Source organism: Phragmites australis, chromosome 1, assembly GCF_958298935.1.
Source record: "Phragmites australis chromosome 1, lpPhrAust1.1, whole genome shotgun sequence".
Classification (NCBI taxonomy): Eukaryota; Viridiplantae; Streptophyta; class Magnoliopsida; order Poales; family Poaceae; genus Phragmites; species Phragmites australis.
Window position 1 is genome coordinate 18,912,945 of NC_084921.1, and position 23,972 is coordinate 18,936,916.

General features: G+C 41.6%; 4 protein-coding genes across 5 annotated transcripts; 2 read left to right on the plus strand and 2 right to left on the minus strand.

The window, feature by feature from the left end:
• Nucleotides 1-284: 284 nt before the first annotated feature.
• On the minus strand, nucleotides 285-3,757 carry LOC133912161 (uncharacterized). 2 transcript variants are annotated; one of them, XM_062354768.1, is made up of 5 exons: nucleotides 3,483-3,757; nucleotides 1,817-2,088; nucleotides 1,035-1,139; nucleotides 897-950; nucleotides 285-794 (listed from the first exon to the last, which is right to left on the minus strand). In XM_062354768.1, exons 2-5 carry the CDS (start codon nucleotides 2,081-2,083, stop codon nucleotides 537-539), a joined length of 684 nt encoding a protein of 227 aa, XP_062210752.1. In that variant the 5' UTR covers nucleotides 2,084-2,088; nucleotides 3,483-3,757; the 3' UTR covers nucleotides 285-536. The 2 variants fall into 2 exon arrangements, with proteins under 2 accessions (XP_062210752.1, XP_062210760.1); XM_062354776.1 differs by having other exon boundaries at nucleotides 903-950; nucleotides 3,483-3,754.
• A 4,361-nt stretch (nucleotides 3,758-8,118) lies between these two features.
• LOC133912185 (NADH dehydrogenase [ubiquinone] 1 alpha subcomplex subunit 6-like) lies at nucleotides 8,119-12,133 on the plus strand. The gene is made up of 2 exons (XM_062354798.1): nucleotides 8,119-8,514; nucleotides 11,659-12,133. Exons 1-2 carry the CDS (start codon nucleotides 8,302-8,304, stop codon nucleotides 11,839-11,841), a joined length of 396 nt encoding a protein of 131 aa, XP_062210782.1. The 5' UTR covers nucleotides 8,119-8,301; the 3' UTR covers nucleotides 11,842-12,133.
• Nucleotides 12,134-12,687: 554 nt separating this feature from the next.
• Nucleotides 12,688-16,410, minus strand: LOC133912175 (eukaryotic translation initiation factor 6-2-like). Its single transcript, XM_062354786.1, has 8 exons — nucleotides 15,488-16,410; nucleotides 15,151-15,198; nucleotides 14,545-14,641; nucleotides 14,357-14,442; nucleotides 14,232-14,276; nucleotides 13,374-13,504; nucleotides 13,172-13,282; nucleotides 12,688-13,079 (listed from the first exon to the last, which is right to left on the minus strand). Exons 2-8 carry the CDS (start codon nucleotides 15,158-15,160, stop codon nucleotides 12,822-12,824), a joined length of 738 nt encoding a protein of 245 aa, XP_062210770.1. The 5' UTR covers nucleotides 15,161-15,198; nucleotides 15,488-16,410; the 3' UTR covers nucleotides 12,688-12,821.
• Nucleotides 16,411-16,771: 361 nt separating this feature from the next.
• LOC133883302 (uncharacterized) lies at nucleotides 16,772-23,060 on the plus strand. Its single transcript, XM_062322587.1, has 3 exons — nucleotides 16,772-16,902; nucleotides 22,094-22,181; nucleotides 22,275-23,060. Exons 1-3 carry the CDS (start codon nucleotides 16,850-16,852, stop codon nucleotides 23,058-23,060), a joined length of 927 nt encoding a protein of 308 aa, XP_062178571.1. The 5' UTR covers nucleotides 16,772-16,849.
• The last annotated feature ends 912 nt before the right edge of the window (nucleotides 23,061-23,972 follow it).

Consider the following 23,972-nt stretch of genomic DNA (forward strand, 5'->3'; position numbering starts at 1 on the left):
AAGTGGCAAGCAGCTCGGCTGACAGCAGAAGATTCACAGTATACTTTGCTTACTGCTTGTATCCTGAACATCACAGAAAGGAGAAAAGGTACTTCTGTAACTAGGAGATCCGATAGATCGACATCACAAGGGCAAATGAAAGATCGAAAGATGCAGCGTCAACAAATGTCTTCCATGCAATGCATCCATTCCAAAGTTGTCTGACTTTGTTGAAAACAATACAAGTTTTCACTTCTCAGGCTTTGGCTAGAACAACATGATGGCATACCAGCACGACATGAACATGAACAATATCACCAAACACAACCTTACGAACATGAATAATATCACCAAATGGCCACACCATCTTTGCTGTGATGATAATATATTATTTACATTATTACAAAAACTTTCACAGTAAACTACCTGACCCTGTTTTTCTGCACTTGGGCATGCTAAATCTTTACTCTGCAGACATTCATGGCAGTTTCGAGTTTAGAAACATTTGTCCAAGCCTTCATTGTGGTGTAAATCCCTTTGTCCAAGTAGACCTACCTTTAAATGAACTGTTGTTCATAGTTCAAGGAAGCAAGAACTTCAAGAAGGGAAGCAACAAAATGCATCTGAACCTCCTCATCGATTGTCAAGAAAAGGGGCACATGCACAAACAGAGATTTGATGCCGTGTTGCTCTGCGAACCGAAGAGAGTGGTAGTACACATAGTTGCATATGAATCGACCAGCATCATCTGAAGGCATCACATCATAGCCTATCTTTCGGAGTGTCTTGGTGAATTCATTCACTGGAAGAGTAGTCTGGTCATAATGAAAATTTCATTAACCTTAAGATAAATAATGCTTCAGATGCAGTTATATTTCAACAGACAAGCATCAATTCTAAGATATAAACATTTTCACCTTTACCTCTCTCGTCCGTGAGATGCTTCCATCAGATGGAACAATAGGGACCCTCTGCATGGGAACAATGAAGCTGATAAAACATAACGGCAAGGTTTGTTTGTAGGTGTAGATAATATATATAGGCAATAACGCAACCTGAGGTTTCCATCCTAGCTCATCCGGACAAGCAAAGGTGGCTTCATTAACAGCTTGATTCTCAAGGGCAAACCTTGTTAAACCACTGCTGGCCCCAAAGTGGATCTGAAAATGACCCATACAAAAATTAGTTCAACTGACATCGAATACAAACTAGAAACTTTGTGTTCTTTTCGGACAGAAAACATGACAATGCACAAGATCAAGGGTGGATGGCAACTGAAGCATTGATTTCCAGTTATCACTTAAGAAACTTATGTTTTGTTCTCAAAATTTCTAATAATTTCCAGTTACAACTTAACAATCTTGTAAATGTTAAGTGTAGTTTCACTGTGAGACAAAATATATAAACTAACAGGCATCAGCTGCCCCAAAAATTGGAGCTCCAGCATTAGGTACCCACACAGTCAAATGCAATCCTGATTCCTGAAGTACTAATCAATGAAAACTGCAGGTCTGCAGAAGCCTAGAAGGTGATGATTGCAAATGGTAATTGTCCTTTTTCTGAACTGGGATGTTTCTTTAATAATGTAGGAAGCAAAAATTTACACTAAGTTGTCCAAATCAAGTAATATTAACTTGTATATCCACAGAACTCATAATTTCAGTTAGCATGCATGAAGAAACATGCTAGTTGAACCGAGATAGTTCCTGGCTGCGATAGTACAAACACAGAAAACAGCAGAACATAAACCTTTGAGCTGAAGGCTAAAGGAAAGCTGCTTCATCTAGTATGATCCTAGGACAAACTATCTACAAAGATTAATAAGGTCAGCACTAACCCAAATTACTTGCCCCTGAACTGATGACCCATTCGCTCTGTCTCCAATAGTAGATTCTAGAACTTCATATAATGTTCCAAGTGCCCCCTCCCCAGCAGCTTCGAGAACTGTGCAGCTTCCAAGTATAAGGTTTTTGGGCAACCCTCTCTTTTCCATGAAAGATTTAAGATTGCTCACAATTTTCTCGGTTGGGTTCTCAGCAACCCCATGAAATTTCTTAAATCCAGTAACATGAATAGTCACAGCAGGAGGTCCTTCTGACCCCATTAACCCTTTTAAGAAACACAAAACAACAACTAATCTTATTAGCAAGGCAGAAACTTATTAAAGCAATGTGGAAAGACCATGAATGTGAACATTTATTCATATTCAAAATTTCAATAAGCAAAAGTAAGCAGTAACAAGAGCCTAATTCTTTATTGAAACGATGATAACCTTAACCAAATTTTGAAGTAACGCCCATGAGTGCCTGACCAAAACAAGAACAAATACTCCCTCTATTTAAAAATATACTAGCTAAGTGTCCATGCGTTGCAATGAAAACATAAATAATGGATGCGATAACATCAAGTACAAACTCAAGGTATGAGATATGGATGTGCTATGGGAGCGTCGCCGAACGAATACGTCGAGAGCGATTTTGTAGTTTAATTTCAGATGGTATTTGAAAAAGGAGCAGGAGGTTATCCGCTATTTTTCTTCTAATTTCTTTATTTATTTTTATTAGTAAGACAGTACCCATATCTGTAGCGGTAATGAGACGGGGAGGCTAGAGGATAAGAATAGATGATAAAAGTGGGTAAATTATTCAAACTTTAAGGGTTATTATTAGATGAGAGAAGAGTAGGGAGGAAGAGGTGATACGAAAACCAACTCATGTTTTATATAGTAAAGATATGACCCTTTGGATAAGATAAGGTCTCCAATAAGCAGCAACTCAGAGTACCAATTCTATAGTAACATGTCTAAATGAAGTTTAAAGTTATTGTGTTTTGAAAGTACTTTGCACGAATAAAAAAATTGAACGGTAGTATTTCCATATAACCAACCTAGATGCTTTTGTATACATTAGCAGTCAAAATTAAGGAAGTTTGATCATTTATATTGAGAAATCTCAAATATTTGTGAAGGGGTAGAGTATCTTCTAACAAGCGAGGTTCCTAACAACATGAAACTAGCAAGCAGCCTTTATAAGTATACACTGGGCACCTTTCCGTAATCAAGCTCTGCAGCAGTCCATGGGAATTAAAGCTCAAACAGAGCATAATCGACTCAGAATCACCAGCTATGAGGCTAAGGAACCTTCAGATCTTCACGGCGTATGCACAATCACGTGTAAATTAAAATCGATGTGCACCTCCAGAAACAATTAAGGCCATTCCTTTCAGTCAACTCCTTGTGTAGCATAAACGTTACAATCAGCCAAAACCAGCAGCAGCGTAAGGAACCACGAACCCAAAACCTCCCAACTCCCGATCGTTAATTCCATGCCAACGAATCGGACCAGGCTTGAACAGCCAATCAACACAAAGTTTACAAGAACCCAAGCGCCGATATGACCCAACAAAAGCCACCAGCGTTTTGGGCCCGATCGCCCCTCTGAATTCCCCCGCAAAACCCACCCAAATCCATCAAAACAAGCCTATTTCCCGTACAGCACTCTCACCTTTGGGGTTGGAGAAGAAACCGCGTGAGGCAGGAATTCGCCTTCGGTCGTAGGTTTTCCGCTGCAGGGAAACGGAGATGGATAGAGGCGGACGGTGGAGGCAGGCGAGTTCTTCGACCTTTCAAAGCGTGCCGCCCGGGGATGCGCTGTACTGCGGAGTGCGGAAAACTCGATGGTCCCTTTCTCATCTACCGAAGCTCGCTCCTCCAAGTCTTCTCCCACGTCGCACGAGTACGTGCTCCGTTTCAAGAGAGCATGATTTGACTTGATAATGTTTCGGTACAGCATCGTTCCGGATTATTTGCAAAAAAAAATAAAAAATGGTTTAGTGTCTGTACCTTTCCCACACTGTTCGTGTGGAGATAATCTGAATTTTTTCCACAAGAAGAAAATTGAAAATTGATGGTGACTTTTTATATTGCATTCATTGGAAAATTGATTTTTTTCTAGAAAAGATTGCAAAGTTGATGCAGATTGATGAACCAAAATGGAGGGGTCTTTGATGACAAAAATCAGCCGGCCCACTGCTTATTTTGCCGCTGCCATGTTCTCCACCACCTCGGGTGGCCTTCCCTAGCACCGCCCACGCTCCATGGCATCATCACTCTTGTAGCTGATGGCGTCGCGAATGTTCGTCACACCGCTACCCGCCCCTCTTCCATCGTCCATGACTATTGACACCCTCGCCGCCTCTCTATCGCTTAAAATCGCCCACCGTCCTCCTCCACCGCCGTCTCCTCCCCGAGAGTCCACAGTCTCTCTAGCTGAGACCTCATTGCTTCGACCCTTACTAACCAGTGGTCCTCCACAATCCACGGACGGTCACATCCCCACCACCTCATCACTGTGCCCACCGCCTGCCACCACTTAGCCTACCTCCCTAGTATTACCTCTAAAGTGGTCGAGGGAGAGGAGGCTCCTCCAACCTCGAACCCTAAGTCAGCGACGGTGGCAGCTCCACGGCAACATCAGGGGAGTCATGATTCGGGAGGACAAGATAAAAAAAAAGAAAGGATACATCCGATTCTATATTACACCAATCTTAAAGCTAGTATGGGCTCGGTGGATCGACCGACAAGGAATCCAGATATTTTTATTTTTATATTTTTAAAATCAAATATTTGTAAATATATGCGGCTATTTTGAAAAATTGCAAATCTAGCCTCGTGTCATCTTTCCAACAAGCGACAGGTCAACGTGACATGCTAGTGTAGACAAGGCGTGCAACCTGTTGCCCGTTTGAAGGGCGGCAGGTCCTATGAACGGGTGACAGGTTGTATTTAAAAAAAAGGACTAATTTTAGGGCTAGAGTTGTAGTGGCAATTTGATTTGCAAAGTGAAACGTCTACGACGAATGCTAAGTTCGTGGTATATGGTTGTAAATTTTACAATACAAGTGATAAAACATGGACACTATTGCATGGACCGAAGATTTTTCCTCCTTCTCTCACATGTCATTTCGCGCTCATCATCTTTCTGGTGACATAGTAGAGCTTGACGCCTCTAAAAAAGTTCCTCACGCTTCCAAAGTTTGGCCTCCTATCTTCTTAAAATGTCTTCCCAAAGATGGTGTTCATTCTCTCGCCTTTGTAGGTCCTCAGCCTGCCATTTGAGTTCTTGTTCTCACCGCTAATGTTCTTCTTGCCATGGACAACGTGCCACCTGCCTCTATCATGCTTCCTTCATTATAATCTCGTACTTCCTTCTCGTTCGGTCTCTCTGATCCAACCCTCATTGAATGGTGGCCTAACCACATCGATCCATTCCTTGAAGTGGAAGGGTTGTTTAATAAGTATAGGTTGCATAATGATTGTAGTTCGCAATATGGATTTGGCAGGTGTGACAGAGTAGGAAAGATGATCATATCTTGAAATCAAAGTCAAATTTGGGACACATGAAGAACCTCCTATCAAAGATCTCCATCTCGAAGGATGTTGACATATGTGCTCGTTCACCACATAAGCACAACATACGCTCATACCAGTGTGACACTCTAAAGGGGTGGGTCCTCTAGGAACCCATGTCACTTTGATAAGATATAACATTAGTAAATAATTAAACATAATAGAATATTACAATAAGTCAATAACAAGTATGCATCATAACAGGAAATTAAAACATAACAATATTACAATACCAACACAGTTCATTAGATAGTTATTACAACATGAAAATAATAAGTCTGACAATACAAATTACATATAGTAATGTTTATTACAAATTATTCGCTACGACATGATCACAATTGATCATATAACTCCATAATATGTGGATGAAGAAGTTAAACAACAAGGTCAGGGACACCTCCCATCGGAACCCGATCCAAAAAAACCTGATTCACAGTCGTTGCCACCTGCTTGACCTTGGGTGCCTTTCTTGAAACTGTGTACATTTCTGTTACACTTGATGTACTATTTCACATGACGCTCGGCTTTGGATTGATACATGTCATTACAAATCCTTGTGGTCTTCTGACGTCTCTTCTTCTACTTCATGTTATTAGGATCCGGGACATAAAATTTATTCTTCTGCTTCCAACGGGCGACAAGAGTCTATGCTTGCAATTTTTCAAAATGGGCAATATTGGATTTTAAAATAAAAATGTAAAAAATCCAGGAATCCTCCCAAAACTGGGTAGATGAGAAGCAGACCGGGCCTCAAGTTGGACCTCTACAGAATCCTAGGCCCACCTAGCACTCGTGTGGCCCATATCCATCAACCATGTAGCGGGAAAATTAATTTTTTGCCATCCTTAACAATGGCCACTCTTCAAATGCCATCCACTTCACTATACCTAATTTTTTGCCACAAGAAAGAGGCAAACTCTTACTCGTGTGTCATTTTCAGTTCTTTCCCTGCCACCTAGACGCTATAACGTGGCAAGACAGGGGAAATGACTTCCCTGTCCCTTCCTATGAGCGCTCTGGTGCTGACCCTGGGCAACCTTGTCGCCGCTACAAGCGTCTCAATGGGGCCATCCTCCTCGAGTATTGCGGTCTGGCTACCAGGGCATGCAAAAGAACCTGGGTGCGCACACCATCAAGGGCGACCTTGAGGAAGCGCTCTACAGGCCGGTGCCATGCCCGAGGCCGACCGCATCGCGTCCCGCCGGTACGACTAGGTGCGCGTCGTCCGCATAGACAAGGGTGTTAGCATTGGGGCGCAAGTCATCTCTGGGCGCTTCTACGTCGACTCGTCGGGCTTCACAGACTGCCTAAACGTCCAACTCGCCCAAGATCCGTGCCTACGACTATGTGTGCGTCACCAACTTGTTCGATGCAAAGAAGTTCTACGACCGCTGGAGAGAATGGTGGCGGGGAAAGAATGGTGAGCGCTCATAGGCAGGGGCAGGGAAGTCATTTCCCCTACCTTTCCACGTTGGAGCATCCAAGTGGCAGGGAAAAGAACTGAAAATAGCACAGAGTAAGAGTTTGCCTCTTTCTTGCGGCAAAAAATTAGAGACGGTGAAGTGGATGACATTTGAAGAGTGGCCATTCTTAAGGATGGAAAAATTAATTTCTAAGCGAAGTGTGATCATCAGTGCAAGCTCATTTGCCTCCATGCCACAACCTGGAAATAAAACAACCTGAAGAGAACAATAACGGGTTCACATGATGCTCATTCAAGTTTTTTTCTTTCATTTCCACAGCTGGCCCACATGAGGCTGAATCAAAATAGTTTGGCCTTTCATATCTGCAACAAAGGAGCTTCAGCTTGTTGCAAATCAGCAATAACATTCAGATGGACCCATTATCACTAGTTCTCAAGTTCACAAATTCATATGGACCGAATATCATAAGCCCACAAGTTCTTTTAAGTTGTTTCAGAACATCATTAACAAAAGGCAGATATTACCACAAGTGAATAAATAGATCAAAGCACCACTTTCAGTATATATTACCTCCCACAGATTCTTATGTACCCATTAGCCAATCAGAAATCTAAAATTGAATAAAATTTATGCCAGCTTGTACAGAAATAGAAAGGCAATCATTGGACAAACAAACTTTAGTTTTTTGTCTCTTACAGTTTTACAAGAAGTGCGACATTGAACAATTCCAAGTACTAGTGTGGCACAAAGAAATTGCCGAAACCACTGTGCATTTTATCACCAAAATCTATTTTTTTTACTACATTGCAACATCAAGAGATCGCTCGTGGCCCTAAAAAATCTAATTGCTTGACGCCGCATTGCCCATCCAAACAAATGCCAAATGGAAGTTAAACAGGGGAGCCAAGAAATGGCAGTAGAATCTCTTACCTATGTGGCACCAGATGAACTAGGAGTCGACCGTGGCTAAGCCGAACCATAGCAACGCTCGTCGTGGCAACCAAGGGGATTCTACCGTGCGTGGTCAGCAGGAGGCCATGGTGGATTAGGGACCCGTTCCTGCCTTTGCCTCCACCGTTGTCAGGAAAGGATACAGCAACGACGGCAACGTCCTTTGCAGCAAGGAGGGTGGACTTGATTCGCCCCAACTTGGCTCGTCAGAACAGAAGCACCACCCCGTAGCGTCGTGTAAGACCCGTGTGCGTGCCTAATAGGGTGTGTTTGGATGCGTGTATAGTTTAGATGGGTGTATAAATAGGTGAATAGAATGAACCTGTATAAGGTAAGATGTTTCAGATTTTTAGAATACTTTTTTAAGATGTTCAACAATCTCAGTCGCTAAAATCGGTTGCACCACGCGGTACAGGACGGATCAGCTCGAACTGAATCCACCGCCCCCACCACTCAGGCACGCACGCGCGCAGCTCACGCCGGAGGCAACAAGGCAAGAGAGGCGGCGGCCCGAAGAGGCGAACCGGTCGGCCGGCGATGGCGTTCACGATGCGCGCGGTGAAGGTGCCGCCGAACTCGGCGTCGCTGGAGGAAGCGCGGCACCGCGTGTTCGACTTCTTCAAGCAGGCCTGCCGCTCCATCCCGTCCGTCATGGAGATCTACAACCTCGAGGACGTCGTCACCCGGGCCCAGCTCCGCTCCAGCATCGCCCAGCAGATCCGCAGGAACCAGGCCGTCACCAACCCCAAGGTCCCTGCCTGCCTCTGCATCCGATTCCCCCTCTCCGTCCCATCCTTTCTCCGGTTTTTTCCCCTCTCGATTCGATCGATCCCTAGGCCCGAACGGGCGGGTTCCCGATCTTCTTGGCTATCCGATCCAGGGGTACACCTGCTGTAGAATCGGCTCCCGGTTAGCCGGGTTGGGAATCGTGGATGCACTATATTTATTAGATATTAGGTGGATTGTAGGATTTTTGGCAAGATGCATCGGTACGAATCCACTGAGCATGCTGTAACCTTGTGCCTTAGGTAGTGGTGTAGCCCTGCAGAGCTACGTGCTTTGTGGACAGTAGATTGACTCAATTTGCATTGTGGTTTTGGAGCTTTGTTGCTTGCTGTCCTTGATTTTGGACAGTTAAGTGTCCAAAAGCATTAATTTGCACTCGCTTTTCTGTTGTGTAAGAAACTAACTCCAGGCTACTTCACTGTAAAATAATTATTGGCAATGTTTCTCAGGCAGATTTCCCTCTGAGAATGACGGTCCTAGTACTCCTGGCAATATCAAAATATTACCTGAATCTCGTAGCTACTCCAGCACTACATTTCTACTTAAATATAAACCACGCCTTTGTCAATGGTAATATTAGCTAAGGGCAATAGTGCAAATGGGCCTCACAATCTGATGATGTTTTTTGTTTGGTACAATCTTTTCGTCCAGAATGTTTTTAGCAGTTGTGTACTACCTTCTGCCTCAGAAAAGTGGTCAATGATTTACATGAAAATTCTACACAAGTGGTTTGTGACTGTGCACCGAAAGTAAAATCCGAAGATGTCTACAAACAATGAAACAGGAATCCCACTGAAAAGAACATGAATTTGATACTTTAGGTGGTCATTGATGCAATCATAACCTAATATGTGTTACTACTGATTTTCCTAGGACTGATTGTAAATTCATTGAAGCTGAAACTATGTGCTTGCTAGACTGCCAGAGTTTGCATAAATCAGACCCCAATTGTTGATTGTTCTTGTTAGGCGAGGGGAAGGTTAATATCTTAAGAATTCTAGGCAGCTTGCTCATTGTTGTTTAATGACTACCTCCTGCTAAATCTGGAGACTTTTACAAAGTTTATTTTCTAAAAAGAAATGTTAGGTCTGATTTGCTTCAGTTTTAACTAAGTTAAATATTTGTATTGTGAGATCCTTAATACCTTATGTCTCAGATTTCATTTGTTTGCTGTGTTGCACTGTTGGTCATGATGTCCACCTAGAGGTGCTAAGAGCTGGCATATGCTTCTTGGCTTGTTTCGAATGGTAATGCTGATAAAATTACATTTTGTTTTGGTGCCTGTTAGTATTATCTGGTTGATTACAATCAATTTGGGAAGATTCTTCAAATCTTGTACAATTAAGAGTCATTATAGGCGCAATTAATTTTCACCTTACTAAGTTCAAGTGTTTCATCAGACTCAGTTTGAAATACAACATCCGAAATCACCTTTCACACTAACTTTTCTTTAGACTCAAGATCAACTTGCAGCTAATCAAGTATATAGCAGCATCGCTTATTGTTCCAGGTTATATTTGCACAAACCAGGCATGAACATGATCTCTACTCATGATTTGATTCTAAGACCTGAGTTAGATAATTATATTGTTCGGTGTAATCATATTCCTCATAACTGGAGCACCTGATAGGATTTACTGAATGTGGCATTCTTGAAAATATGGGTGGAAACTGGAGAATGATACGGTAGAGATTTCCCGCATTTTTTTGCAATTAGAGGTCCTTGATTAACAATGTTTATTTTAGTCTTTTTTCCAACTAAAGGCTATGAACCTAGTCCATTGCAATGTACAATACCACAAACTTCTTTAGTTCTACCTTGACATATTTCTGTATGTAGTTTCCTGATATTTACCTGAAATTGTGGGTAGCTTTGGTTCGAGGCTATTCACTTTTACCAGTTTGGTTGACTGAGAATGCTCATGGGTATGGTTCTTTGTACCTGTATTAGGTACATACTAACTACTGATATGCAATCCTTTACAAGTGCGAGGAAACATATTTTGTTATGTTATGTTCTGCATCTTCTTGACTTAGTAGTGCTTGTCGACTTCAATTGGAATTACACTCATATTATTAGGGAGCCCGAGCACTTTACCTGAAACATATACTCTTTGTCCAGGTAAACTGTAATTCGATTTCAGGTTAGTGAAAGACATTTAGATTTAGATGTCCTTATTGTTTTTTGGGACTGAGTAGCAAGGAGTAAGGATGCTGTATTTATTCTATTTGCACACAGTTATCCAAAACAAGTCCTGCTAACTTGGTTTTCAGTGATTATGTTTGTATGCACTGAATTTGGTCCAAAATTTTGTGGAGACTTTGGTTATATTATTAAATTCAGCGAGTGTAAAAGATATTACCAGACACATTAGTATCGCCATTCAGTGACTCTACATTATCACATTTTACATGATCACTGTACTACGCTTGTAGTACTTCGGTTATGTACCACTTATGGTCTACATTTTGCAATCCAGTACCAGTTTCATAAACCTTTAGCGTAATTATTTGCCATATCTCTGTCAAGGCCTTACCCCTGGATCTGAAGTACAATCCTGGCCTTGATCACATTTTCTAGCCTTCCATTGCATCTGAACACAGTTAGGTTGGAATGGATGCTTCTTTCTGGTCATATGTCAGTTAGATTTTACTATCTAATTTGCTGTTTGGTTTGAGTAATGGAGTGGTGATGGATCATCCTATCCTAACTCCAAACCCAACTACTTATTTGGTTTGAGGAATGGAATAGGTTGATCCATCACTACCTCCTTTCTCATAAGCACATGGTTAGTGTAAATATGAGGGATGGGGTCATCCCACCATAATGCATGGGATGATCGCATGGTAGACTATCCCATCTAGGATGGATTGATCCAACCAAACACGTACTAAGTTTCAGCCCTTTTATGTCATACTTGTTTGTTTCATTTTAGGATCGTTGTGTTATGGTAGCATTTTAGTAGAGTTAGTGCTTTTTTTTTTTCTATACTAATGCAGCATTCATGTCATTGTTTACCTTAAAAACGAAATATGTTACTAATTGGAGCTTTACAGAGTATGCCACTTCAGCATCTCATTCATGACATCTAATTTTGTTGCACACAGGTTATTGATATGCTTCTGTTCAAGGGCCTGGAGGAGCTGAACAACATAGCTGAGCATGCAAAGCAGCGCCATCACGTGATTGGCCAGTATGTGATCGGAGAGGGCCTGCTGCAGGACCTGGGCTCAAAGGACCAAGGGAGCTCCGAGTTCCTGAAGAAATTCTACACAGGCAATTACTTCTAATCTGAGTTACAAATTTCCACCTTCTGTCATACTGGGGAGGTGCTTTGAATAAGACGCCGAGGGCCAATCGTTTTTCCACTGGAGGTTTGATTTGTTTGGTCCTTCAATCCGCTGCTCAATGTGTTGCTGTTGTTAGTTGTTTGTGACTTGTACACTGTGTACTTATCAAGTTGATGTTTATGGGTTGAGCCTACCAAGATGGAACTTTCTTGTGTTTTTTCTGACTCGGGTGAGCTCAACATGCTGACAGCCTTCGAATGGACAGAAACTGTAAATTATTGGCTCTATCTTCCCCATGTCCTCACAATTTTCCTACTCGCTACCACTAAATGAGGCTGCACACCCCTTGCTCTTGGGTGTTGCCGCTGAGTAACGCCATTTCTCCCAGGGTCAATCTGGCCGCAAGTAGCGTGTACAAAAAAGATGATACTAAAAGAATCGCATATCTGTTTTGAAGTTTAAAGGCAAAATTTATATTTCTAATTTATCCTGTACCTTCTTGATATTCAAATAAACTTGAAACAGGAGCACGTACTGCTCTATGTATTCTCAAGTCTAAACTTAAGTTTTCAAGGTATATGGATTTAAAAAACAGTTCGCAGCTATTCTGAATACGTCAGATGGAGCTGGTATTAACTACCTTCTTTGCACACTTTAATTGGTGTTACATGGTTTTCAGTCTATTCATTGTGAGGTACCCTTAGCTTAGCATACTCAAAAGGACTCGTGAAACACTGTCCAACGCAGTTCAGCGCCGTCAGTGCACAATTCAGCGCATAGGCATTCTTCCAGTGGTACCACTGCACTTGGGCATCAACTTTTCAAACCACTGTCGTGACATCAAGCAGCGAAAAGTCTAACTTCCCATACTGTTGCCAAGGATACACCACCAAACATAATTGTTGCGAGTTTTGCTACAGACAGCCCGTCGCATATCTTAGTGCAGTAAACACTCGAGACCCACATCTGCAGGACCTCAGTTACACATAGCTGTCTATCAGAGATTTCCTCATGTCGTCAACAATCGCAGTGGGCCGCCCTTCTCTCAGCTTGAAGACGCTCTCGATGACCGAGAGCTCGGTGGCCGTCGTGTCTGAGCCACAGAAGGCGGTCCAATCATTCACTGTCATGCCCGCAGCAATGACCTCGCTGCCTCTGTTCACGGTTCCAGCGACGAGAGGAACTTGCAGGAGCGTGGACAGTTCATCAAGGTCTTCAATGGATGTATGAGGATGGACCTGTTTCACCAGTGCATTGCACATTACAAATAGAACATTTGTCACCAGAATAGAATACGGAATGGAAATTTAGTTGACAGTTAACACCGTACCAAGCCACCCCTGTTGGAGAACGCACAGTAACTCCCCACAAGGATATTTCCTGCAATAGTCTGCCGGAACACCTCAACACCAAGCACATCTGCAATAAACTCCTCAGTTTCCTGGAGAATTGATCAACGCAAAGATTTCAGCTTGAGATAATCGAGGAAAGGCACAAGTTCAAGGAGCATCGCCAGAGATACATAGGCATACCTTGTCAAGGTCAGGGTGTGTAAGCGCAACATGGTCATTGCAGGCTACACAATTGCCAAGAGCAGACAGCCTTTCATCGATACGCTGAACAACAACTTGATCAGGCAAGCAGTTCCTCAGATGCTGAAGCTCTGGAGCCATTCCAACAGACAGGGAAAACATATGACTATATAAGTATAAAAAACTCATGAACTGTGTATCCCATGATACAAATATATATATAACATAGTGCAACCAAGTTGCCAAGATTATTCCTTGCCCACCTTTTATTTCTTAGATAAAGAGGAACAGATCTAAATTCTATTTTATCAAAGTAGAACTCTGGTCATTGCAACTTTGCAACACCAACAACATAACCATGCAGTGTTTACCCATGTGAAATGATTCTTCCTCTCTAGCAAACATATACAATCTCCAGAAGACTAGAAGGCCTCAGGAATTACATGAATACTGGTCCAAATGCAGGTCCTCTATAAAGCAGGGGGGCTTACAACAGCTGACACCATAATTGCCTTAACAAAAAGCTGCCTCTCTAAATGCAATCTCTCTCTAAGCAGTTTTCGTATTAGTTTCAGAAGTAGCTATAATCCTTCTGAATTTAAATCATCTTACGAGTGAATTCTGGTAGAAAAAACTCTTGCTTTGCTGGTAGTGCATATGTAGTTTCAATTTTCAAAAATAATGGTTTCCATCGTACTGTCAATTTATGAAAAGTAATGCAGCTAAAGAATATGACAAGACAAAAACAAGTATTTAGAAACAAAATCTGGATAGCTACTTTATTGACATATAAAGTCATATTATTAACAGAGATCAGGCAAAAATTTGCAGAATAAAGCAAATACTTCAATGAAATACCTTGGTCAGTGGTAGTATGAGGCAACAGAAGTCCATTCTTGTTTCCTGGGTCATCAAAATAGTTAAAAATAATTAAGGCAAGTAAAGGATAACTCAGACTAGTGAAGCCAAACTCGAACACTAACCAACACAGAGTCGCCCGATTATTCTAGTACCACCTATAGAGGTCTTGACCACAGGAATGACATCTGCTAGATCAGACTCAAACGCACTGTAAAATATTTAAAAGAACATGCTTTCAAAGTTAGATATCCATCAATTTCCACCAAAAGTTGCACAACAACTAAAACCAAAAGAAATATGTATCACTGACCTGTAGAAGTTCTCTGACCCTCCAATTGCTACCAGGCAGTAGGCATTTGTCAGCTTGGAGAAAACACCAATTTCACAATTATTCTCGAACTGAATACCTAAAGTGTTTGCATGCCAGAGCAAGCAGATTAAATGCAAAACACCAACTTTAAGGAGCATACCGACCAATTCATACTGAACAAAGAACTCCTACATAGAAAAGCCATGAACAGAAGTGTCCTATCAAACCCATCCAGTTGTATACTAACAGGGTTCTAGGGAATTGCAGTTATGCAATACAACTAAACCAATAATGTTGAAATATGGATGGTACAAGCTCAAAGCCATCCTTCGCTAGAGCATGTCGGAGCCAATACTCTTTATCAAATCCATAGCAAACCTCAGCTTTTAACTCAAGTACTAAACACAGTGTGCTCAGGAACATATGCATACAATTAACTACTTTTCTAGACCCAAAACTCATATCCTGACTGTGTTATGCTGCTTAAATGAGAGCTATTATTCATCTGGCAGCAAAACTAATAGACCACAACGGCCAACGAAATTCACGGAGCATGAAACTCACATTGAACAAAATGGCAAAATAGAAAAACAAAATGAAGCTTACGGGTCGCCATGATTGATTCCCCTTTCGCAGCAGACTACTAACACGCACCTGCAGGTCAAATTCACCAGGAAAATTGAGAACAGCAGAGGAATCTTACAGGGTAATGAGCATCGAAAGTACCCGCTTAAAACACACTCCTCAAAGCGGAAGGCAAATCAGCTGATTGGATTTTCGGGAACATAGAAATAATTAATACCTTATGCTCTTATTTACATGGAATGCAAAAAGGAAATACACAAGCGTAAAACTTGCAAATTAAAATTCCCCCAGTTGGCCAAAAAATAGCACGAACTCGAAACCCTGGTGCGGAGCGAGGAAAGGATGGGAAAGGCCGTACCGGCTGTTCTTCTAGGAGGCGAACGGATGGGTGGTGCGCCGGCGCTGGTCTAGTGAGGAGAGGATGGGAGAATAATGGGGCGGTGGCGGCTCTGGGCGGGTGTGGAATTGGGGAATGGCCGGATCCTTCGGAGGCGCTGAGCGTTAGGGTTGCGTTGCGATCGAGCCTATGCGTCACGAGCGGGAGCGTGGCGTGGCTTATGTGTTGCACTTCACGCGCTGCGCCGCGCCGCACCGCACCGCACTGCTGCGCCGCGGTGGAGTCGAGGGTGGGCCGTGTTATGGTAATGGCCGGCCAACGTCGACGATGGGCCTGGGCTGCCGACCCACCACCGACTGAGCAGGTTCCGATAGAATTCTCCTGGCCTCGGATGACATCGGCTTTTGTATCAGATTCGGCTACGAACTCGCAAGCACCATCCTCGGAGAGGGGGTCATTGGCTGGCGTGGTGGCTGATGAGGTGGCATGGTGCCAGTGCCGGTGCTCAAGCCGTGGGTTGCGTGGTGACCACCGAGGCCAAGGGTTCCCTGGTGCGGTGGTTGGCAATGTTCGTCGAGGTTCTCGCTTCCGCTCAAGCAGCGGACGAACGTGGTGGCAGCACGGGCGCGTCCATGGTGAACCGGGAGCTCCTTGTCATCCCTGCCGGAATCCAATCGGCGGGAGCGCCTCGATCGGTGATGCCAAAGACTGTGCAGCAAAAGCGTCGTGTCCGGTGCGCGGGGAGGTGCTTCACCTCTGCACGGTCCAGCAGGGCCCTCCAAGGCCAATATCTGGCTGTTCTCGATTGTGGTGGCTACCGACAATGTCCAACCCCGCGGTGTGGCCATAGTTCGTCTTTGGCTGTTCAGTTGTGATACGAAGAGCGGCTTCCTTTATGCTCCTGGAGCTTCGTCTTCCTCCAGATCGCTCCGTGTTGCCATGGCCCTTGGCTCATCCAAAGTCGGGTCAGTTAGCCTCTAGATCATCGGATCACCTCGTTCTCTCTTGATAGGCCTCATCCTTCCGGGCTTCCTTCCTCTGGAGGACGGCAGAGGAGGTCAACGAAGCGGCACCTAGATACCCAGGTCTAGCTGGGTTGATGCGGATAGGCTCGATTTTGCCATGCTTGTTGGCGGTGTGGATGACTTCGTGTTCGATGCGCATTGGTGAAAATGACTCATTCCCATGTCCGAAGGCGGGTTAGCGAGACCCTCACTCTATTTCGATGGCTCCTTCATCCTCTTGGGCTTCTTTCCTCAGTAGGCAGTTGAAGGGCGTAGATTGAGAGGCAACTAGATAGCCAGGTCCCGCTGGTTTGAAGAAGACTTGGGATGCTGGTCACGATCTTCCCGTGCAAATTGGCAAGCAATAGGTCCCTGGACGATGGTGCTGATCAGAGCTGAACAAGATGCATCCAACATCGGTGGTCATGCTAGGTGTGTTATATGAGTTTTGCTTCCTTCTCTTTGTGCCTGCAATGTTTTTTCCTCTATCAAGAATTAGTAAAATTGATTATACAAATACTTATTTAAAGTAGAGATATATGTTTATCAACTGTTCGTATCGAGATAAAGACATGTTATGCCATGATTAATCTTTAGAAAAGATAATTATAAGAGAAGTGTGACTAGAATTGCTTCGTATTGCTTGTTTGGCTTCTGGGTTCCAACCTTGCCCTCCTTCCTCTGGACGTATCCCTTATCGTCTCGGATGAAGCACATGTGTATGACGGTATTCCATCTTTAGAATATACCATATTTTTGTAAAATCCCTAATTAATAATTATCAAATCCTCATTAGTTATCCACCCCAACTCTGCTTAGAAGAGGACGATTAGAGTGCACACAGTCAAGAATAGTATCCAACAATACTAGAACTAACCTAGTCAAGAATAGTCATTGGCAAAAAAAATGTTCTTCCTAGTTATGAATTATACATGACTGAACGGAACTTTTCTGGTTAAAAAACTCCTCCAATCAAATACGTTTATACTTGTAGAGGCTTATCAACTAGTGAATTATATCGGACCATAGAATCTCAAGGTTACCTTCTCTTTTTCTGTGTCCTAAGAGAATATCGCATTAAATGTGCACATTTTCTGAGGGAAGTTCAATCGATCATATCACCTATAAAAATCACTTTGAAATTTGAATCGGCAGGGATGCCATTATTTGAAGCAGTAACATCGGTGTTCATTACGGAGCAGTTGCCAAACCACTCTCTCTTATAAATAGGAGATGATTATGACATTATCTTCTCTTTCCTGTGCTCACATTCTCAAACTCTTCACCATTGATAAATTTTTTTCCCCTCTCGTTAACCTGCAGCCCTCAACTCTTCCAATGGCGTTCTCCAATAACTCATGGGCCACCTTAGAGTCCTCGAATGCTCGCATCCAGAAGTTGGAGAATGAAGAGTTGATCGCTCCCAAGAGTTTAATACCTTGGAAGCAAGCGGTGGGGGAATAACTTCTGACTCCAAACACCAGAGAAATCATGGTGTTTGAGGCCTTCTTCCACTGTGGCTTTTGCCTTCCTGCTTCGGATTTATTTAGAGAAATCATGAACTTTAAAGATGCGGTTTAGTGTTGATTGTTGAACAACATGATTTCTATGTACATGCAAGTATTAAAATCACCTATATATAACCTTGCAGATAACTCACTGGAATGGTTTCTTTTAACACTATCTTTAGATGACAAACTATGCTTATAGCTGGCCCTAACTTTTTGACAAAAGTTCATCTTGCAATTTGCACAATACTAGATGCACCGCACAAGCTCCATATTTTCTTTTACTGCAACAAATATACTACACTTTGTCAGTTTCCTGCAGATTTATGAAAGAACATGCACCATGTGTATGTAAATACACATGGTATTTTTCTTAATTTCAAGTTCGCTATGTAGTCGACAATTGATTCCATTAGAAATAATGACATGTTATGTAAATACATATGGTATGTAAATACACATGGTATTTTTCTTTATCTGTTCATCGCAAATCTTTGATCGTATATATAACACTAATTTTCTTTATCTAAAGATTGTGTATGTAAATACACATGCTATTTTTCTTAATTCCAAGTTTGCTATGTAGTCAACAATTGATTCCATTAGAAATAATGACAGCCAATTTTAGATTGAGTGGTTAGTGTCGTTCTATGATGGCTGTACTTTGACTCAAAGCAACAAGCCAATTTTTGAGTTCTTTAAAGCATAGCCACTAATCGGCATATGATACTAAGTTAATTACCTTCTACTAACATGTTCAAGACACCAAGTTCTAGACCCTGCAATATATTTTGGTATATTTGCAGGAATTTATCATTTGTTACTGTTTTGAAAGTGTCAAACTCACCTTTGTACATTAGCAGTCCTTTTACCATAGTAAAATGTTAATTGGTAGTTGGACAATTATCTGAATTAACTGATCTTTTTGGCACTGCACCGTTTATTGGCCCCTTGTCTGGATCTTCTTATTGTTGTTTCTTGCAATGATTCAGAAAGCGAACACTATCAAGCTATGCAAAACTGACAAGCTATGCAAAAATTTCAGTAGTTATTAGTGGCAAAAAAGTTTCAAAATCACTATCACTGAAGAGAGATGAATTCTAAAGGTTGGAGATTGTATAAAGCTTTTGGTTCTTCTGTGCTTACCTTGGTTTCAATATATTTTACCTATACCACGGACAAAAAGAAATATTATCAGCTGGTTTAGCTGTTGGCAAGAGTATATGTTTATAATGTTGATGCACTAAATTTGCTTTTGCCAATGCAATTTAAGGCTAAATTAAATTTTGGCAAGAGTATATGTTTATAATGTTGATGAGCTCAATGTACTTTTACCAACGCTAAATTTCTTGGCCTTCGATTTGCAACCTTAAGCAGGAAGTATGCCACCATCAAGGAGTTGGATGCGTATGAGTAGATCATCTGATGAGTGGCAAAAAGGCTTTGAGGAAATTATCCAATTTACATTTGGAGGTACTTATAAAGGAGAAACTGCACGCTGTCCTTGTGCAAGATGCCGAAGCATGTCCTACAAAACACATTGCGAGGTACAAAGACACTTGATTTCGAGAGGGTTTGATGAAAGTTTCATTCAAGGGGAAGACCATGGTGAAGATTCTGGTGAGGATAACATTGATGAAGGAGTTGGCGATGAAGATGTAACACATGATGGTCTTGCAGTTCGTAATCTGATCTCCACTCTTATTAAGGGCACTGTCCATGGAGACATCACAAGTAATCATGAAGATGTTGACGCTAACAACAGAGGGGCATTTGATGATGTTGGTAATGTTTGTGGTAGTAGTTCAGGAGCTAGAAAGAATCAAGAGCCAAATGGTTGTGCTAAGGAATTCTTTAAATTATTAAAGGAGGTCAAGAAGGAATTGTACCCAGGTTGCAAGGAGGCCACTAAGTTATCTTTTATTGTTAGGCTCTTTCAGATCAAGTGCATGTTTGGTTTCAGTAACAAGGCACTAGTGACAATACTTCAGCTGTTCTCGCTCGTGCTCCCTGGAGGACATTGTATTCCAAACACTCTGGAAAAGGTGCAAAAGGTTGTTCGTGAGCTTGGACTTGACTACCAAAAGATACATGCATGCATCAATGATTGTGTGTTATTCCAAAAGGAGTATTCTAACATGGATAAGTGCCCAACATGTGGTGAAGATACATGGAAAACGGGTGGTTTTGGTGAAACAGATGAGGCAAGTTCCAGTGGAGCGGTAAAGAAGCGTGTTCCACGCAAAATACTACGGTATTTTTCACTTACTCCACAACTACAAAGGTTATATATGAGTGAGACTACATCTTCATATATGCTATGGCATAAGGTGGGTTGTGTAACAGATGGCATAATGCGGCACCACGCTGACTCCTTAGCATGGAAGCATGTAGATGACATGTATCTGAAGTTCGAATCGGATGCTCGCAATGTTAGACTGGGCCTTGCATCGGATGAATTCAATCCATTTGGTATAATGAATGTTTCATACACTACATGGCCTGCGATCCTAATCCCTTACAACTTGCCTCCTTGGTTGTGTCTGAAACAACCATATTGGATCATGTCGATGTTAATACCCGGTCCTACGTCTCCTGGAAATAACATTGACGTATATCTGTAGCCCTTATTTGACGAGCTCAAAGAACTCTGGCTTGATGGTGTTCTGACATGGGATGCTAAAAAGAAGGAGAACTTCCAGTTGCGTGTAGCTCTGTTGTGGACAATTAATGACTTTTCAGCATATGTGATGCTATCTAGTTGGAGCACAAAAGGCAAGTTGGCATGTCCCTACTGCCACAAGGATACAGAGTATTTGTGGTTGAAATTTGGCTATAAACATTGCTACATGGGTCATCAGCGCTTTTTACCTTCGAATCACAAGTGGCATCGAAACAAGACTTGTTTCAACAACAAGGTCGAAACTAGAGGTTCCCTGATGCCACTGATCGGTGATCAGGTGTTGCAACAGTATGAAAGTTTTGAGGAAGTGACATTTGGGAAGATGACAAGAAAGAGGAAGCGTGAAGATGAAACTAGATGGCACAACTGGAGGAAGAAAAGTATATTCTTTGAACTACCTTACTGGAAAACATTGCTTATGAGACATAATTTTGATGTGATGCACATTGAGAAGAACATTTGTGACAACATATTGGAAACTTTACTTGATATTGATGGTAAATCTAAGGATAGCATGAAAGCTCATCTTGACATGCAACTTATGTGGATAAGAGCTGATCAACATCCTTTGGTAGAGAATGAGAAGTACACTTTGCCACCAGTGTGCTACCATTTGGATAAGGATGAGAAGGCCTATTTATGCAAATTTCTAGAAGGAGTGAAGATGCCTGATGTCTACGCCTCGAACATCAAGAGATGCATGGATGTGAAGGGGTGTAAGGTGTATGGACTCAAAACTCATGATTGTCATGTTATATTCCAGAAACTTTTACCCATAGCAGTACGCAACATATTGCCAGAAGAAGTTGTTGTCCCATCGATTGAGCTTAGTAGATTCTTCAATGAAATATGTTCAAAGGAGTTGAATGCTGAAGAATTAGATAAATTGAGCCATTCAATCAAAGAAACTCTTTGTCAACTTGAGATGATCTTCCAGCCGGCTTTTTTTGATATCATGATGCATTTGCAGGTTTATCTTGCTGAGGAAGCTAAACTTGGAGGACCCGTGTGTTATAGATGGATGTATCCCATTGAGGGATATCTGCGAACACTCAAAGGCTATGTGCATAACAAAGCTCACCTAGAAGGTTTAATTGCTGAGGGATATGTATCGGAGGAGTGCATGACATTTTGTTCTCGCTTCTTGGAAGATGTGGATAGTAAACTTAATCGTCCAGAGTGTCACAAAAGTGCTACTGTTAATGAACCATCGTCAGGGCTTAGCATATTTGGCACAATTGACTACTCCAAGAAAGGATCCACTTTGGCTTCACTTTCTACATATGATATGGAGCGAATTAGGCACTACATACTAACAAACTGTGAGGAAGTAGATCCATGGGTCAAGTAGGCTGTACATGTACTTTATTTTCTGTAGTAGTATGCATTTACTTTTGTGTTTACTAAATTAGTTGTTTTTCATTCAATGTAGTGAGCATATTGATGAACTCAAAAGAAGCAATCCACAGAATGTTCAGCGGCGACACAAAGACCAATTTGTAGAGTGGTTTGAACGTGAAGTAAGTGACTAATTATAAATTCAGGTTTATTATGATTACATATTCCTATTATAAAAAAATAATAACAGCTATACAATGTTTTGCTGAGCCCAGATCACCAAACTCCATGAAGAAGGAAAAGTGAATGATCTTATCTATGCACTTTCTAAAGGACCAGACCATTGGGCACGAGTTTATAATCGTTGTTTCATCAATGGTTTTTTGTTTCGAACAGCTCGAAAAGAGAATAATCTGAGTACACAAAATAGTGGTGTTGTTGTGAAAGGTGATGATACTACTGGCAATATTGATTGGTATGGTGTGATAACAAAAATTATGTCACTAGATTTTGCAATGGGAAAGGAGGTTGTGTTGTTTCAGTGTGACTGGTATGATGTGCCTACTGTCAATAGAAACCAAGGTAGAGGCTACAAAAAGGATCAATATGGAATTATTGATGTTGAAACAACTCAACGTCGATATATATATGATCCTTATATTCTTGGGATCCAAGCCGAGCAGGTGTTTTATGTGAAAGATGTGAAGAAACCAAATTGGTCCATTGTTATAAGAATGAAGCCTAGAAATCTTTTTGCCATTCCCCTTTTATCAGATAGAGACAATGAGGTGGAGATTGATCTCGACTCACTGGTTGTCGGAGTGCAAGACATGAATGTAGCACACACACATGACAATATCACTCATTGGAGTAGAGCTGACATGGCAAGAGTAAGTGGTGATGCTTTTGTAATTGAAAAGGCACAAGCTGATGTGCAGTCCAGAAATGAGCAAAGTGATTCAGAGATCGATGATGACGACACCCACATTGATGAGACTGTGATGCTGTTGGGCATCCATTACATCAAGAATCTGATGATGAATTCTTTGTGTAGATTTTGACATTTATGTGTTTGGTTTTATAGAATTGAAAATTAAAAACTTATTGTTACGAATTTCTTTACAAGTATTTTTAGAATCTCTTTAGTGCTTGCTATAGATAAATCTCATATGACAAGATAAACATTGCTAATTAACCAATTTAGATGATACAGTGTTACAAATTGCTTGCAATTAAATCAATTTTGATGATGAACTTCCTAATTGAAGCAAGTGCGTTAGGGTGATTCTCTCTGTGAACTTGTTGACATTCTGATCATTTGAATTGTTTTATTCTTATTCATCTATGTAAACATGAGTAGTTGAGTGCACATAGCATCACATGTGACCATAAGGTTATCCACTGGACAGCATGCATATTTGTTTCCACTGTCCAAAGAAATGGAGAAATCTTTTGAGGCTGTTATTTGGATCATAAGTACAGTTCCCTCGAGTTTCAGCTAAAATTTGACATATAAGACCCTTAAGATGCCCTCTAGCATAAGTTCTTACATGGCTTGTAGTTAAGTTCGAGCCCCTTCAAACATGACCTGGGAGGGTCTGGATATGGCCATAAACAAAACTACCAAGGTCAATTTTGACACTGAATGTGAAACATTTATCCTGTAGCCTTGTTCATTATAGCACTATGCTCAATAATTATTTATCCTGTAGCCTTGTTCATTATAGTTGTGCTATCTTTCAGTATTTTGAATTTATTTAGAAGCAGGTTCTCAAATAGTTTATGACCTTAACGCTAATTGTTATTAATTAATCTCCAGAATTTTATGATCTTGTGACAGGATGGCTGGTGACAGTTGGACTTCTATTTTTCACTGATAGGGGACACCTGCAGGAGAAGAATTCTACTAGACGGAAGTGGATAGGGTGATATTGGCTATTATAATCTTATCCTATTGATTGAGAAACTTGGGT

Coding starts and splice junctions, on each gene's coding strand:
- LOC133912161 (XM_062354768.1), bottom strand. CDS start 2,083: ATGGGGTCAGAAGGACCTCCTGCTGTGACTATTCATGTTACTGGATTT. Junction 951..1,034: donor AGCTAGGATGGAAACCTCAG/GTTGCGTTATTG, acceptor GTTCCCATGCAG/AGGGTCCCTATTGTTCCATC. Junction 795..896: donor CACGGACGAGAGAGGTAAAG/GTGAAAATGTTT, acceptor CATTATGACCAG/ACTACTCTTCCAGTGAATGA.
- LOC133912185 (XM_062354798.1), top strand. CDS start 8,302: ATGGCGTTCACGATGCGCGCGGTGAAGGTGCCGCCGAACTCGGCGTCG. Junction 8,515..11,658: donor AGGCCGTCACCAACCCCAAG/GTCCCTGCCTGC, acceptor TGTTGCACACAG/GTTATTGATATGCTTCTGTT.
- LOC133912175 (XM_062354786.1), bottom strand. Junction 13,505..14,231: donor TCATACTACCACTGACCAAG/GTATTTCATTGA, acceptor GAATGGCTCCAG/AGCTTCAGCATCTGAGGAAC. Junction 13,283..13,373: donor CACACCCTGACCTTGACAAG/GTATGCCTATGT, acceptor TCAATTCTCCAG/GAAACTGAGGAGTTTATTGC.
- LOC133883302 (XM_062322587.1), top strand. CDS start 16,850: ATGGTGCTGATCAGAGCTGAACAAGATGCATCCAACATCGGTGGTCAT. Junction 16,903..22,093: donor AACATCGGTGGTCATGCTAG/GTGTGTTATATG, acceptor CATTCAATGTAG/TGAGCATATTGATGAACTCA. Junction 22,182..22,274: donor TAGAGTGGTTTGAACGTGAA/GTAAGTGACTAA, acceptor TGCTGAGCCCAG/ATCACCAAACTCCATGAAGA.